We start from the raw sequence: 17,153 nt of genomic DNA, 5'->3' as shown, positions 1-17,153 counted from the left end.
TCCGTGTTCTATGTACACTGTCCCTGTGCCGTACACCTCCGTGTTCTACGTACGCTGTCCTTGTGCCGTACACTTCCGTGTTCTACGTACGCTGTCGCTGTGCCGTACACTTCCGTGTTCTACGTACACTCCCGTGTTCTACATACACTGTCACTGTGCGTGTTCCACGTACACTGTCCCTGTGCCGTACACTTCCGTGTTCTACGTACGCTGTCCTTGTGCCGTACACTTCCGTGTTCTACGTACACTGTCCCTGTGCTGTACACCTCCGTGTTCTACGTACACTGTCCCTGTGCCGTACACTTCCGTGTTCTACGTACACTGTCCCTGTGCTGTACACCTCCGTGTTCTACGTACACTGTCCCTGTGCCGTACACCTCCGTGTTCTATGTACACTTCCGTGTTCTACGTACACTGTCCCTGTGCCGTACACCTCCGTGTTCTACGTACACTGTCCCTGTGCTGTACACCTCCGTGTTCTATGTACACTGTCCCTGTGCCGTACACCTCCGTGTTCTACGTACGCTGTCCCTGTGCTGTACACCTCCGTGTTCTATGTACACTGTCCCTGTGCCGTACACCTCCGTGTTCTACGTACGCTGTCCCTGTGCCGTACACTTCCGTGTTCTACGTACGCTGTCCTTGTGCCGTACACTTCCGTGTTCTACGTACACTGTCCCTGTGCCGTACACCTCCGTGTTCTATGTACACTTCCGTGTTCTACGTACACTGTCCCTGTGCCGTACACCTCCGTGTTCTACGTACACCTGAAGAGCCATGAGGTACAGACAGGGGAGGTTAGGCTGGGGAGCGCTTTTACAGCCAGCATGGATGCAGTGGTCATATTTAGCCCACTCAAACCACAACCCACTCTTAGAAATGCTGCCCACTGTTTGTTCCACTAGTGCCTGTGCCTTGCAGGAAGGCAGTGAAGAACGGGTGCAGAGAAATCAAAAAGCTCCGTCAAATCGGCTGACAGGTAGACAGTGGGCTAGCTGACTGAACTCCTTGTGCTGCAATACAGCTGGTGGAAAAGTGAACATCATGACATTAGAACATAAAGCTCTACAGCACTGTAGGCCCTTTGGTCGAACTTTTAACCTACTTGAAGATCAGTCTAATCATATTAGCCATTGTCACCCTAGGAAACAGACTTTGGATGCCCACTATCTATGCCTTTTATCATCATGTACACTTCTATCAAGTCACCTCCCATGCTCCTATTCTCTGGAGAAAAGAGCCCTAGTTCACTCAACCTTTCCTCATAGGACACGCTCTCTAGTCTAGGCAACATCCTGGTAAATCTCATCTGCACCCTCTCAAAAGATTCCACATCCGTTTTACTGACCGTACTATCTCGCATAACCTCAATGCTCATTGTATTCCCCTCCTTTCTTTTTAGCCCAGTCAACAGGAGAATGCTTCACAAATGATTTAACTCACTTGCAAGTTTAACAGTTTACATTGAGTACCCAAGTAAAATAATATTTAGATTATCTGTTTTTAGATCAACATAGCGTCATAGAGAAGTACAGTACAGAAATAGGCCCTTTAGTCCTTGCCAAAACCGTTTAAACTGCCTACTCCCATCGACCTGCACCAGGACCATAGCCCTCCATACTCCTACCATTCATGTACCTATCCAAACTTCTCTTAAACCTTGAAATCGAGCTCACATGCACTACACCCTCACGACTCTGAGTGAGGAGGTTTCCCCTTATGTTCCCTTAAACTTCTCACCCTTCGCAAGCCTGCCAACAAATTAATCAATTAGTGATGAGAGCTTGTCCTTCAAGCTTGCACTGTTACATAATGAGCAAACATGACAGACTGAATGGCCTGATTCTGCTCCTGTGTTTTACAGTGCATAACCTTCCATGTCACCCAGTGCCCTGTCCCTTGGATTCCCTTCTGGAGATCTTTCTATCTGAGCACTCACAGCAGCAGTTGCTTTTGTTAAGCTGGGAAAATACTGCCTTTGATAAAACACATGGTTTGTAGCAGAGCCGTTTTAGCTGTGAAGATGGGCTTCAGATGTTGGACTGCTGCTTTTGTATCGTAGTTTGGAAGTGCATCATGTCGGTCACTGAGCCATAACTCCTTTGTTTTGCCTGCTCTTTCCCTCTCTCTCTCAAAGTATGCAGATCCTGTGGCCGACCTGCTGGATCGTTGGGGAGTTTTCAGGGCCAGGCTCTTCAGAGAATCCTGTGTTTTCCACCGGGGGAACTATGTCAAAGATCTCAGTCGGCTAGGGAGGGACTTGAGTAAAGTCATTATAGTGGATAACTCGCCGGCATCCTACATCTTCCATCCCGAAAATGCAGTGAGTATACCCTTCTGATCATGTGCATGTTGCTTCATTGATATGCAGAGGTCCAACTAACACACGCCTGTCTTCCAACCATGTGATGCTCACACCATGCAGATCCAAACCTCTGTCAGCACCTCTTCCACCAAGAGAGCACCTGTTGGTGCTGTTCCCCAGTGTTCTCTTGGTGGAAGACAAGCTGGGTTGCACTTCTCTGGCTGCATTTGCACGGGGTGAGCTGCTGTGGGCTTGTTCTACGGAAACATGGCTGCAGGAGAACATCCACGCACCATCAATTTACAGGCCATGACACTCGGGGACTTGGGCTATTTTTGTAGCTATATGTTTTTATGCCATTATAATTGAATGTGCTGTGTGTGACTGTCGGTACTGTGTTTTCCACCTTGACTCCAGAGGAAAGCTGTTTCACTCGGCAGTGTTCATGTATATGGTTGAATGACAATTAAACTTGAACTTGAATCTTGATCTTCAGATCCTTTCTCATACCTAGTGACGAAGCATTCATTAGAATTGAGCCAGGATTCCACACTGGATCACTGGGTTGAGAAGCCTGTCACTTCCCCATCTGGCACTTACAGCTGCCCCTCAGTGGAGCCTGCCCTTACCTGGCCTTGGCTGAGTGAGCAGCACTCTGTCCCCGAGTCATTTCAGTGCAAAAACCAGGCTGTGGAATGTAGTGCTGCTTGGCTGCAGCAACTTTGTAGGAGACATCATTATAGAGTTATAGCACTACAGGGCACAAACAGGCCCCTCAGCCTATCTGGTCCATACCAAACTATTCTGATTAGTCCCATCGACACAGACCTGAGAAATAAATTCTCAGATGGATTTAAAATGTCAAAAATTAGTTTTATGTGTCACATGTATATCAAAACTTCCAGTGAAATGTGTCATTTTGAGTCAGCAAAGATTGTGCTGGGGGTGACCCACTTTTGGTGACAACATAACATACCCTAACTAACTGACTAACCCTAAGCCGTACAGCTTTGGAATGTGGGAGGAAACCGCACAGTCTTGGGGAGTGCATACCAACCCCTTACAGACAGTGGTGGGCACTGAATCCCGATCTTACAGCTGGAGGTGTAAAGCATTGCACTAAGCTAACTGTTACTCTTTTGTGCCATCCTGAGTGTATTCGTGGTGGGATGTCTTTGATATGAAGGAAGGAGTGAGATTTGGAGTTAGTATTGAAAGGATCAGTGATAATGTTGTCAAAATAGAGGAGCAGGTATGAGGGGCCAAATGAACTCTTCCTTTTCCTTGCCTTTAATAGTTCACTTGTTCATCAGACTAGACAGCGATTTTCACACAAGCTTAGAAACACCTTCAAAATGCAATGCCGCAAGAAGGGGTCGTCCATCATTAAGGATTCCCATCGCTTAGTATGTGCCCTCTTCTCATTGCTACCGTCAGGAAGCAGGTACAGGAGCTAGAAGGCACACACTACCTCATTATTTTCTTGGGTTTTTTGCACTAGTTGAGTACTTAATTTAACTTGTATTTCATATTGTGTTTTATAGTTTATTATTATTGTTACATATTGCAATGTGCAAAACAACAAATTTCACGATATATGCCAGTGATATTAAACCTGATTTTGATTCTGAGTCACACAGTCTCTTTTTAATCACGGACAGCTGTATATTTTCTTATTGTATGTCTCCACACTCTGCTCTCGGAAGCCATGAGTAGCTTTTGGTGAAGTTCATTGGATTCTGATCAAAGTCTAGACTGCTATTTTTGTGTGTATGGCTATTTTTAGTTTGCAAACTGTACATTACTGTTTAGCTAGCGACTTTGATCTGGCTTGTTTGAAGCACTGCGTGGTGCCACAGGGCGCCACAGTTAGCGAGTATCACCGCTCGGGGTGTTGGAGTTGGGAATTCAATTCCAGTGAGTTTGTACATTCTCCTCCTGACCACATGGGTTTCCTTCCACAGTTAGTAGGTTAATTGACCATTGTAAATTGCCCTGTGATGGGACTAGTGTTAAATAAGTGGGTTGCTGGGCGGTGCAGCTCTAAGGGCCAAAAGGGCCTGTTCCGCGCTGTATTGCTAAATAAATAAATAACATTTCTCCTGAACATTAGTCCTTGCTGATTATTTGATCAGTTGGTTACTGAAAGATCTTAGAATTCCACAGATCCAATACCCTCTGTCTAAAGAAATTCTCCTCACCTCTGTTCTAAAGAGAGGTACTTCTATTCTGAAGCTTCACCTAGTTCCTCTACCTGAAGTATCTTCTCCAATGCCTCTGTATTGGTCTTGGGTGTTGGGGAGGAGTTGCACAGTACTGACCTCCCTGGCTTTGATGGTGATAAAGCTGGATCTGTCATTCCCTTTGACTTCCCTGGCACTTCTGTTACAGGTCATAGACCACTACAGCACAGAACAGGCCCTTCGGCCCATCTAGTCCTTGCTAAACTATTATTCTGCATAGTTGCATCGACCTGCCACCAGGGCATAGTCCTCCATCCCCCTCCTATTCATAGACCTATCCAAACTTCTCTTAAATCTTGAAAATGAATCCACATCCACCACTTCTGCTGGCAGCTTGTTCACCACTCTCACCACCCTCTGAGTGAAGAAGTCCCTCCTTATGTTCCCCTTAAACATTTCATCCTTGACCATGACCTCTGGTTGCAGTCTCACTCAGCCTCCGTGAAAAAGCCTGCTTGCATTTACCATGTCTAAACCCCCCGTGTTGATGCTTTGCTGCACGCTTGAGTGCTTGGTGGGGGCCATTGCCTTGCTGCTGCTTGTGCATGGGAGGAGGGAGTTGGGGGGGGCTTTGGGTTCTAACATTTAAATGTCATTCATTCTTTGGGGCGCTCCTTTGTTTTCATGGATGAGGAAAAAGAATTTCAAAGTGTATATTGTATACATTTCTCTGATGTTACATGTACCTATTGAACTTTGTATAGCTCTGTCAAATCTCCCATCATTCCCCTAAACTCCAGAGAATGAAGTCCCAGCCTATCCAAACTTTTCCTCTAACTCGGGTCCTGAAGTCCTTGCAACATTCTTGTAAATCTTCTCTGTACTCTTTCAATCTTATTGATACCTTTCATGCAGGTAGGTAACCACAACTTGACACAGTTGCAGTTTTGTTATAGTCATACTAGTCACAGTGATCTGTGGGGGATGGGGGTGAGCTGATATAGACCATGAGACATAGGAGCAGGACTGGGCCATTATTCCATTAAGTTTGCTGCATCATGGCTGATTAACTGTTAGCAATTAAACATTAACTATGCTGCTCAAACGAGAAGATCTGCAGATACTGCAAATCCAGAGCAACACACACAAAATGCTGGAGGAACTCAGCGGGTCAGGCAGTATCTATGGAAAAGAGTACAGTCAACATTTTGGGCTGAGACCCTTCCTCAGGACCGGAGAAAAAAAGATGAAGAGTCGGGGTTAGCAGGTGGGGGAAAAGGAGGAAGAAACAGAAGGTGATGGTGAAACCAGGAAGTGGGGGGAGGGGTGAAAAAGAGTTGGGAAGTTGATTGGTGAAAGAGAAATGGCTTGAGAAGGGGGAGTCTGATAGGTGAGGACAGAAGGCCATAGAAGGAAGTGGTTAGACCCCACTTGGAGTACTGTGCTCAGTTCTGGTCACCTCACTACAGGAAGGATGTGGAAACTATAGAAAGGGTGCAGAGGAGATTTACAAGGATGTTGCCTGGATTGGGGAGCATGCCTTATGAAAATAGATTTAGTGAACTTGGCCTTTTCTCCTTGGAGCAAAGGAGGATGAGAGGTGACCTGATGGAGGTATACAAGATAATGAGAGGCATTGATCATGTGGATAGTCGGAGGCTTTTTCCCAGGGCTGAAGTGGCTAGCACAAGAGGGCACAGTTTTAAGGTGCATTGAAGGAGGTACAGAGGAGACGTCAGAGGTGAGATTTTTTTATGCAGAGAGTGGTGAGTGCGTGGAGTGGACTGCGGCTACAGTGGTGGAGTCGGATACAATAGGGTCTTTTAAGAGACTCTTAGATAGGTCAGTGGTCCCCAGCCACCGGTCTGCAAAGCATGTGCTACCTGGCCACGAGGAAACGATATGATTTGACAATATGAGTCAGCTGCACCTTTCCTCATTCCCTGTCACGCACTGTTGAACTTAAACATAGGATTCCCAACTGTCCCGTATTACCCGGGACATCCCGCATATTGGGCTAAATTGGTTTGTCCCATACAGGACCACCCTTGTCCTGTGTTTCCCCCTGCTAAGGTAGAGTGTTTCTATGAAATGGTTCGTAAGCCGAAATGGCGTAAAGCGAAGAAGCAATTACCATTAATTTATATGGGAAATTTTTTTGAGCGTTTCCAGACCCAAAAAATAACCTACCAAACCATACCAACAACACATAAAACCTAAAATAATACTAACATATAGTAAAAGCAGGAATGATATGATAAATACACAGCCTATATAAAGTAGAAATAGTGTATGTACAGTGTAGTTTCACTTAACAGAATCGGGAAGATTAAGCCAAAACCGATTTGTAGAAAAAATCAGCACGTCACGCATGCGCACACAGGTGACACAGGTGCCCATGCAAGGCTTCATGGTCATGGGAGTCTTTCCCGGGGTAAAGGCAAGTGTCCCGTATTTGACTGCTACTTTTGTCCCTTATTTGGGAGTGAGAAAGTTGGCAACCCTACTTGAACACCACCCCCCCCGCCCCCCGGTCGACCAGTCCGCAGTGCAAAGAAGGTTGGGGACCCCTGAGATAGGTACATGGAGCTTCGAAAAATGGAAGGCTATGGGTAACCCTAGTTAATTTCTAAAGTAAGTACACATTTGGCACAGCATTATGGGCCAAAGGGCCTGTATTGTGCTGTAGGTTTCCTATGTTTCTAAAAGGGGAAGGAGCTCCAGAGGGAGGTGATGGACAGATAAAGAGATGAGGTGAGAGAGGGAAATTGGAATTGTGAAGGAGTTGGGGGTGGGGTGGGGGGGGTATTACTGGAAGTTTGAGAAATTGATGCTCATGCCATCAGGTTGGAGGCCACCCAGACGGAATATAAGTTGTTACTCCTCCAACCTGAATATGGCCTCATCATGGCAGTAGAGGGGGCCGTGGACTGACCTGTCGGGTTTAGAATGGGAAGTGGAATTAAAATGGGTGGCCACTGGGAGTTCTTGATTTTTCTGGCAAATGGAGCATAAATGCTTAGTGAAGCGGGGTCCCAATCTACTTTAGTTCTCACAGCTATACAGGAGATGTTTATTGTGTTTCTTCCTCCCCTTATCTTTTTTTCTCCAGTCCTGATGGAGGGTCTCAGCCCAATACGTTGACTTAGACTCTTTTCCATAGATGCTATGCTGAATTCCTCCAGCATTTTGTGTGTATTGTATTAACTGTGCCAGTTCAGTCTTCGGAGGTGGACCATGTTTTTTCTATTTCTCTCTATACAGAGTTATAAAGCAATACAGCAAGGACACAGGCCCTTCGGCCCATCTAGTCCAGGCTGACCATAGTGCTCACTCAGCTAGCCCCAATTTCCTGCGTTTGGCCCTTATCGCTCTAAGCCCTGCCCCTCCATGTACTTGACCAAGTTATGCTGGTTAATTGGCTACTAGATGGGAGGGTTGCAGATGTGACTGTGCTTACAGAGGGAAAACTACAGACCAGGCCTCAGACCAATGGTAGGGGAAATGCTGGAATATATAGAGAGAGATATCATAAGACCACGGAAATAAATAGACGAGTTAATGATCTCAGGAATGAAAGGGTTAATGTATGTAGAGCATTTGATGGCTCTGGGCCTGTACTCGCTGGAGTTTTGAAGAATGAGAGGAAGGGGATTGAAAGGCCTAGATAGAATGGATGTGGAGAGGATGTTTCCTATCATGAGGGAGTCAAGGACCGGAGGGCACAGTCTCAGAATAGAAGAACGTCCCTTTAAAACAGAGGTGAGGAGGAATTTCTTTAGCTAGAGGGTGATGGATCTGTAGAATTCCTTGCCACAGATGGCTGTAGAGATCAAGTTATTGGGTATACTTAAAGAGGAGGTTGCTAAGTTCTTGATTAGTAACGGCATCAAAGATTACAGAGGGACGGCAGGAGAATAGTATTGTGAGGAATAAAAATCACCCATGATTGAATGGCAGAGCAGACTTGATGGGCTGCATGGCCTAATTCTGCTCCTGTATCTGAGAGTCTTAATGAGGATTTATTGGTAATTTGGTTTATTATTGTCACATGTACTGAGATATAATGAAAAACTGCCCTCCAGATAAATCATTTCATTACAACAGTGCTTTGAGGTAGTACATGGGAAAACAATAAGAGTGCAGAATAGTGTTACAGTTACAGAGAAGGGGCAGTGCAGGCAGACAGTAAGGTGCAAGGCCATGGCAAAGTAGATTGTGAGGTCAAGAGGCCAGCTCATCATTCGAGGGAACTGTTCGATAGTCGTACAACAGCAGGATAGAAGCGGTCTTTGAGCCTGGGTATCTGCTTTCAGGCTTCTGTATCTTCTGCCCGATAGGATAGAGAGAGAGAGTGTGTCTGGGGTGAATGGGGTCTTTAATTATGCTGTCTGCTTTACTGAGGCATCGAGGTGTAGATGGCATTTATAGAGGGGAGACTGGTTTCTATGATGCACTGAGCTGTGTCCAGAACTGCTTCACCGAGCACCTACACTTCATCCACCAGAAGAAGCAGAGTCTCCTGGTGGCCACCCATTTCATTTCTACTTCACACTCCAAATCCAACATGTCAGTCGATGGTCTCTAACCTGATGGCATGAACGTTGATTTCTCGAACTTCTGGTAATTGCCCCAACCTCTCGCTCCCCCCCCCCCCACCATTCCCCATTTCCCTTTTCGTCTCTCACCTTATCTTCTTACCTGCCCATCACTTCCCTCTGGTGCTCCTCCCCATTCCCCTTCTTCCATGGTCTTCTACCTTTTCCTATCAGATTCCCTCTTCTCCAGCCGTTTATCTCTTCCACCAATCAACTTCTCAGCTCTTTACTTCATGTCTTCCCCTCTCCTGATTTCACGTATCAATTAGCACCTTGTACTTCTTCCTCCTCTCCACCCCCCCACCCCCCCCCCACTGTCTTACTCTGACTTCTCATTCTTTTTTTGTCCAGTTCTGATGAAAGGTCTTGGTCCGAAACATCACCTGTTTACACCTTTCCATAGATGCTGCCTGGCCTACTGAGTTCCTCCAGCATTTTGTGTCTGAAACTTACTCTGCACCTCTCCAGATCTTCTCAAAATGCATCACTTCACATTTATCTGAATTAAACTCCCACGCCATTCCTGCACCTACATTTCCGACTTATATATATCCTTTGACAACCTCCCTCACTTTCCACAACAGTAATTATTGCGTTGTCCAAATACTTACAGATCATTCCACTTACATTCTTATCCAAGTATATCACATACAGCAGTGGTTCCAGCACAGATCCTTTTCTCTAGTTGTAGACCTCTAATCAGAATGAGACATCTCCACCACTACACTCTGTCTTCTGTAGCCAAGTTAATTTTGAATCCAATCTACCAAATAATCTTGTATCCCATGTGCCTTAATCCCAGCCTACCATGACGAATCTTGTCAAATGTTTTACCACAGTCCACATCCACTGCCCTGTCCTCATCAATCATTTCCATTAGCCCGAAAAACACCTCAAAAAATTATTTTTTCATAGGACATGACCTCCCTGCACAAAGCCATGTTAACTATCTCTAATAAGTTCATGCTTTTCCAGATGTGAGTAAATCAGGTGTCAGGTCTCTCAGTGGGAGAGCATTTTGGATGATAGAGATAGAAGATTATAAGGCTAGCAGGAAGGAGCTTAAGAATGAAATTAGGAGAGCCAGAAGGGGCCATGAGAAGGCCTTGGTGAGCAGGTTTAAGAAAAATCCCAAGGCATTCTACAAGTATGTGAAGAGCAAAAGGATAAGACGTGAGAAAATAGGACCAATCAAGTCTGACCGTCGAAAAGTGTGTATGGAACTGGAGGAGGTAGCAGAGGTACTTAATGAATAGTTTGTTTCAGTATTCACTATGGAAAAGGATCTTGTAGGGATCTGTAGGTGTTTGTAGGGATGACTTACAGCAGACTGAAAAGCTGTAAACATTAAGAAAGAGGATGTGCTGGAACTTTTGGAAAGCATCAAGTTGGATAAGTCTCCAGGACCGGATGAGATGTACCCCAGGCTACTGTGGGAGGCGAGAGAGGAGATTGCTGAGCCTCTGGCAATGATCTTTGCATCATCAATGGGGGCAGGAGAGGTTCCAGACGATTGGAGGGTTGCAGATGTTGTTCCCTTATTTAAAAAAGGGAATAGAGAAAGCTCAGGAAATTATAGACCAGTGATTGGTAAGTTGATGGAGAAGATCCTGAGAGGCAGGATTTATGAACATTTGGAGAGGCATAATACGATTTGGAATAGTCAGCATGGCTTTGTTAAAGGCAGGTCGTGCCTTACAAGCCTGATTGAACTTCTTGAGGTTGTGACTAAACACATTGATGAAGGTAGAGCTGTAGATGTAGTGTATATGGATTTCAGCAAGGCTAATTGAGAAAGCAAGGAGACATGGGATCCAAGAGACCTTGCTTTGTGAATCCAGAATTGGCTTGCTCACAGAAGACAAAGAGTGGTTGTAAACGGGTCATGTTCTGCTTGGAGGATGGTGACCAGCGGTGTGCCTCGGATCTGTTTTGGGACCCCTACTCCTTGTGATTTTTATAAATGACATGGATGAGGAAGTGGAGGGATGGGCTATGTAAATTTGCTGATGACACAGAGGTTGGGGGTGTTGTGGATAGTGTGGAGGGCTGTCAGAGGTTACAGCGGGACAATGATAGGATGCAAAACTGGGCTGAGAAGTGGCAGATGGAGTTCAACCCAGATAAGTATGAGGAGGTTCATTTTGGTAGGTCAAATATGATGGCAGAATATAGTATTAATGGTAAGACTCTTGGCAGTGTGGAGGATCAAAGGGATCTTGGGGTCCAAGTCCATAGGACACTCAAAGCAGCTGCTCAGGTTGACTGTGTGGTTAAGAAGGCATACGGTGCATTGGCCTTCATCAACCGTGGGATTGAGTTCAAGAGCCAAGAGGTAATGTTACAGCTACATAAGACCGTAGTCAGACCCCACTTGGAGTACTGTGCTCAGTTCTGGTCACCTCACTACAGGAAAGATGTGGAAACTATCAAAAGGGTGTAGAGGAAATTTATAGGGATGTTGCCTGGATTGGGCAGCATGCCTTGTGAGAATAGGTTGATTGAACTTGGCCTTTACTCCTTGGAGCGACAGAGGATGAGAGGTGACCTGATAGAGGTGTATAAGATGATGAGAGGCTTTGATCGTGTGGATAGTCAGAGGCTTTTTCCCAGGGCTGAAATAGCTAACACGAGAGGGCACAGTTTTAAGGTGCTTGGAAGTAGATACAGAGGAGATGTTAAGGGTAAGTTTTTTACTCAGAGAGCGGTGAGTGCTTGGAATGGGCTGCCAGCAAGGGTGGTAGAGGCGGATACGATAGGGTCTTTTAGCAGACTCCTGGATAGGTACATGGAGCTTAGAAAAATAGAGAGCTATGGATAACCCGGGGTAATTTCTAAAGTAAGTACATGTTTGGCCTGTAGGGCCTGTATTGTGCTATAGGTTTTCTATGTTTCTAAATCCTATACTTGAGAATATTCAATAATTTTCACACTCTGATATAAGGCTCACCAGCCTATCCTGTCAATCAGAGAGCTGTGGAGGCTTGAGCAACGTGTTCATTCAAAACAGACGTTGCTAGATAGTCAGAAACATGGAGGGAATCAAGGCATTTGAGGGCATTGCTGGGAAAGTAAACCCTGAATCTTAATCCATGGTGTAGCACGGTAAAAAGGGCTGAATGGCCTACTCCATATGGTGTAAATTACCCCTTTGTCTCGGAGAGTGTTGAGTCAAAGAGAAGTGGGTAGGCTTGGAGAGAGAGCAAGTTGCTGTTAGAGAGAAATAAAGTGATGGGCATTGGGTCTGATGGGATGGTCCCTTGGGAGTAACATAGATAGAAAATGCTGGAGGAATTCAGCAAGTCAGGCAGTATCTATGGAGGCAAATAAGTAGTTGACATTTCAGGCAGAGACACTTTATCAGGTCCAGATTTCCTTTCTGAAGATTCCTAGCATCTGCAGAATCTCTTGTGTTTAACATAAACTGACAGCCTCCTTTTCTCATATTTATACAGTGTTGTCCATTCCCTTGATCACAATTAAGTCAGCAATGAATGATATTTTGATTCCATTCACCCCATTAAATTCTTTAATCCATCTTAGGTACGATAATTGAATCACCTCTGAATCTTCTGCGTTATTATTTTCTTGTTCTAATTTAGTTCTTTGTGCTCCCAGCATCACATGCTGTCAAAAACCAGTATAACCTTCCAGATGAGGTCTAACCAGAGATTGATACATTCCAGGCATAACTTCCCTTGCTGGTATTTTCATTAAAAATATACAAAAAACGTTGTCAGCTTTCCTCCAGACTCCTCTGAAGGAAACTATCCCAGGTTTGAATGCTAGTCAGATATTTCTTGCAAATATGGGAGTGGAAATAAAATTGCTCTGGTATATTACAAAGGAGCACTGCCACAAAAAAGCAGCATCCAACATCAGGGACCCCCACCATCCAGACCATGCTCTCTTCCTGCTATTACTCTCAAGTGGGAGGTACAGAAGCATTCTGTCTCTCACCACCAGTTTCAGGAACAGTTATTACCCCTCAACCATCTGGCTCCTGAACTGGCGTGAATAACTTCACTCACCTTAAATCTGAGCTACTTCTACAACCTACCAATTCACTTTGAAGGCCTCTACACCTCATGTTCTCAGTACTATTTTACTACTTATTTGCACAATTTGTCGTCTTTTGCATATTGGTTGTCAGTCTGTGTTTATGTATCATCTTAATTATGTGCTGTGTCGTATGAAGTGGGCAATCACAGTCTTTCCATGACCGTGATTGTTCTTGGCAGATTTTTCTACAGAAGTGGCTTGCTATTGCCGCCTTCTGTGCAGTGTCTTTCTACAGAAGTGGCTTGCTATTGCCGCCTTCTGTGCAGTGCTATTGCCAGTACTCTGTCTGGTGTCAGTGGTTGCATAACCAGGACTAGTGATAAGTACTTGCTGCTTATAAGGCCACTCTCCTGCTTCCATGGCTTCACGTGTCTGATCAGGGGCTAGGCAGGTTCTACACCTTGCTCAAAGGTGTCCTGCGGGCTAGTGGAGGGAAGGAGCACCTTTTACCTCCTCTGATAGAGATGTATCTCCAGCCCACCACTCAGTGTTTATGTATAGTCTTTCATAAATTTGTTTTTCTTTATTTTTCTGTGAATGCCTACAAGAAAATGAATCTCGGGGTGGTATACGGTAACATAAGTATACTGAGGGGAGACCTGATAGTGTTTATGTAATTATCAGAAGCATAGATAAGTTAAGCAGTCAGTTTCTTTTGTCCCAAGGAAGAAATGTCAAAAATTAGACGACGTGCATTTAAGGTGAGAGGGGAAAGGTTAAAGATGTGCAAAGCAACTTTTTTAAAAAAGAGTGGTAGATACCTGGAATGTGTTGCTGGGGAAAGGGGTGAAAATAGATATGACAGTGGAATTTAGGTAGACAGGTGAAAATGTGGGTGCCTGGAATGATCTGTCAGGGGTGGTAATGGAAGTAGATGCATTCGTGTTGTGTAAAAGGCTGTTAGACCAATGAATGAAGAGATATTGATCATGTACAGACAGAAGAGGTTTAGTTCAGCATGTTTGGAGCAGATATTGTGAGCCACAGGGCCTGTTCCCATATACTATTTAGTCTTGATGTTCCTCATAATACACATGGGCTACAACCCTTCTAGAAGGTGGACCTTTACCCCTTCAGGGCCAACACCTACTGCATCCATGTCCCAGTGTTGACCATTACTATTGTCACCAAAGACTGTAGTAAATTTCTACAGATGCACCAAGAAGAGCGTTCTCACTGGTTGCATCACCACCTGGTATGGGGGAACCATTGTGCAGGATTGGAAAAAGCTACAGAGAGTTGTCGAATCACCCAGTTCCATCGTGGGCTCTAGCCTCCCCATTAATAAGGACATCTTCAAAAGGTGATGTCTCAAAAAGGCAACACCTTTGTCAGTGGTAGTAAACCTGATTCCAAATGTGTGAATGGTACGGCTTTTTCAGGGGCGAGGAAGTTAGCTGATGCAAGCGAGGTACCCCGGTAGCACAGTGGTTAGTGCGACACTATTCCAGCTGGGGATGAAGGAGCTCAGAGTTCAGTTCTGACGCCATCTGCAAGAAGTTTGTGCATCCTTCCCATGACCATGTGGGTTTCCTCTGGGTGCTCCAGTTTCCTCCCACAGTCCAAAGATGTACCAGTTAGTAGGTTAATTGTTCATTGCAAATCGTCCTGTGATTAGGCTAGGGTTAAATAGATGGGTTGCTGGATGGTGTGGCTTGTTGGATCAGAAGGGCCTGTTCCACACTGTATCTTTAAATAAAAATAAATCTTAAAGTATTTTTCCTCTTCTGCAGGTGCCTGTGCAGTCCTGGTTCGATGACATGTCGGACACAGAGTTGTATGATCTGATTCCATTCTTTGAAGGACTGAGCAAAGAGGAAGATGTTTACACTATGCTGCAGAACCTCCGTGGCAGGTAGCGACCGAGCTCCAGGCATGTCCTCGTGGCAAATTCTTTGCATTGATCTTGGCCCGATTTTTTTTTAAATTTCCATCCCACCCACAGCCTCCCCCTCCTCCCCCCCACCAACTCCTTTCAGCGTTTTGAATTTTTTTTTGTAATAAGGAAGTTTCCTTCACTCCCCACTGCCCCCCACCCAATGCCTTGCTTGGATCGGAACTGCATCTTGTGGAGTAGGAGTGGGAAATATCTCCAAACGGGAAGCACTTCAGCGTTCGCTGCCATGAGCTTACCACGGGCATGGTGATTGATGACTGTCCAGCCTCTCGAAGCCTGACGTCAGAAAGTCAAACATGACCAGACTTTTAAAAGGAAACAACTATCACTTTAAAAAAAACACACACATACACATACCACGTTGGAAAACAAGGAGAAAAAAGAATCTACTGCAGACTGCAGTTGGAATAAACCTTCTCCTTCTCTCCGCCTACCAAAAACAAGTATTCGGGCAGTTCTGTGATATTTTTTAAAGTTTTATTTCCTCTTTGGTTTCTTTTCACAGATATTGCTATGCAGACAGTCGTACTGATCTACAGTAGCTGACCTTACTCTGTGACCTATTTTGCAGAATGAAGTGCCTTTTTGAAAAACAAAAATTGATAATTTTAGACGAGAAAGAAAAGCAAACTTAATTTTTTTGTACTCCGCATATTCCAGAGATCTTTTATCTTTTAATGACTGTATGTTTTAAAACGAGAGAGAAAAAAAAACACATTAGTCTTTATGAGCACTGTTATTTATGCTGAACACATTGAATTATAAGTGCTGGGTACAAGATTGCAGAGCCATTAAACTTTTAAATTTTACATCAATTGGCTTAACAATAGTTCATGGCACCAAATTATAATATTTTTAACTGCTATTTTAAATAGGGGGCCGTATAAGATTACCTTGTGAGCAGCCATTGCAGTATAACTTGATAAGGGGAAGCAGGAGTTTAGACAAGTGTCACCGGTTATTTGGGAAATGTCACTGTCCTGCCAGCAGACAGGACAGGTGCTTTTCCTCTGACTACCCACCCCCTCATCTCCATCTTACTGCTTTCTGAGCCTCCCCACTCACAGTTATGGCTGGGCTTTCCAGTTTTTCTAAGCTCTGCTGCAAGTTCCCATGACTTGGGAGAGGGGGCAGGCGTGGGGATGAGGAGGAGAGACTTTGCATCCGCTGTGTTAATCGCCCCCATGAGTGGGTTGTTGGTCGCCCCTCACTCTCTGCACTGCTGAAGGGCAGCAAGTCCAAGTGGAGAGCAAAGCCGAGAGAACAAAGGTTTTTGCAAGTGGGGGGCATGTTGTACGGTGCTGATTTCAGGGTCTTTAAGATGCAATCTCCACAGATAACGCCAGTGTTTTATGTTTTATCTTGGACCCTTTTCTCCATGAATCAAATCAGAATACTTAGTCGTAGTGAAGCAATCCATGCAGAGCAGTGTGGGGTTTATCGTGTGATCGAATGTATTTGCACAACTTGGTTGGGGGGGGGCACTTGCCTTTTAGTGAAGCTCAAGTTGAGTGGGGGGACTGAGGGCAGAAGATGGTGAAGCTTTTGTGTTGCCCCACTTCTTGGCAAGCCAGGTTTTCCTGCCAATCTCCTCTCATAGGAACAGGAGTGACCTGATGGTTTGACCTCGGGGACCTGGTATGCAACTTGTGAGCATTGTGTCTGAGCTGATGTTGGGCTTGACTCCTGATAGTCAACCCCCTCCACCCCCATTCATTTCCCAGCACCATGGGTTTTCCTCAGCCTTGAACTTACTCAGAGCCTCGCGATTGAGGAATTACTCGTTTCCCTGATGAACTGGTATACATTCCCTCCTGTTCTAATACTCAAGACAACACACTTAAAATGCTGAGGGAACTCAGCAGGTCAGGCAACATAAATGGAAATTAATAAACAGTGTTTCAGGCCAAGACCCTTCAGCTGGACTGGAAGAAGGTGGGGGGACGGTGAGGGAAGGGTTCCATGTTGATCCTGCCCCCCACCTCTTCTCTTCACCTGCCTATCACTTCCCCCAGTGCCCCTCCTCCTTTCCTTTCTTCCATGGTCCACCCTCCCCTCCTATGAGATTCCTTCTTTTCCAGCTCTTTACCTTTTCCACCTATCACCTC

General features: G+C 45.2%; 1 protein-coding gene across 3 annotated transcripts in view; it reads left to right on the top strand.

The window, feature by feature from the left end:
* ctdspla (CTD (carboxy-terminal domain, RNA polymerase II, polypeptide A) small phosphatase-like a) overlaps positions 1–15,860 on the top strand; it is a 266,232-nt gene extending 250,372 nt beyond the window's left edge. For all 3 annotated transcript variants that reach the window (XM_063044580.1, XM_063044582.1, XM_063044581.1), the window contains 2 exons: positions 2,138–2,323; positions 14,882–15,860. In XM_063044580.1, the coding sequence (XP_062900650.1) occupies positions 2,138–2,323; positions 14,882–15,007 (312 nt within the window). In that variant the 3' untranslated portion in view covers positions 15,008–15,860. The remainder of the gene's footprint in view (positions 1–2,137; positions 2,324–14,881) is intronic.
* The last annotated feature ends 1,293 nt before the right edge of the window (positions 15,861–17,153 follow it).

This window comes from Mobula hypostoma, chromosome 3 (genome assembly GCF_963921235.1).
Source record: "Mobula hypostoma chromosome 3, sMobHyp1.1, whole genome shotgun sequence".
NCBI classification, from domain to species: Eukaryota; Metazoa; Chordata; class Chondrichthyes; order Myliobatiformes; family Myliobatidae; genus Mobula; species Mobula hypostoma.
The sequence above is the reverse complement of the archived record's forward strand: the minus strand, read 5'-3'. Positions and strand labels throughout refer to the sequence as shown.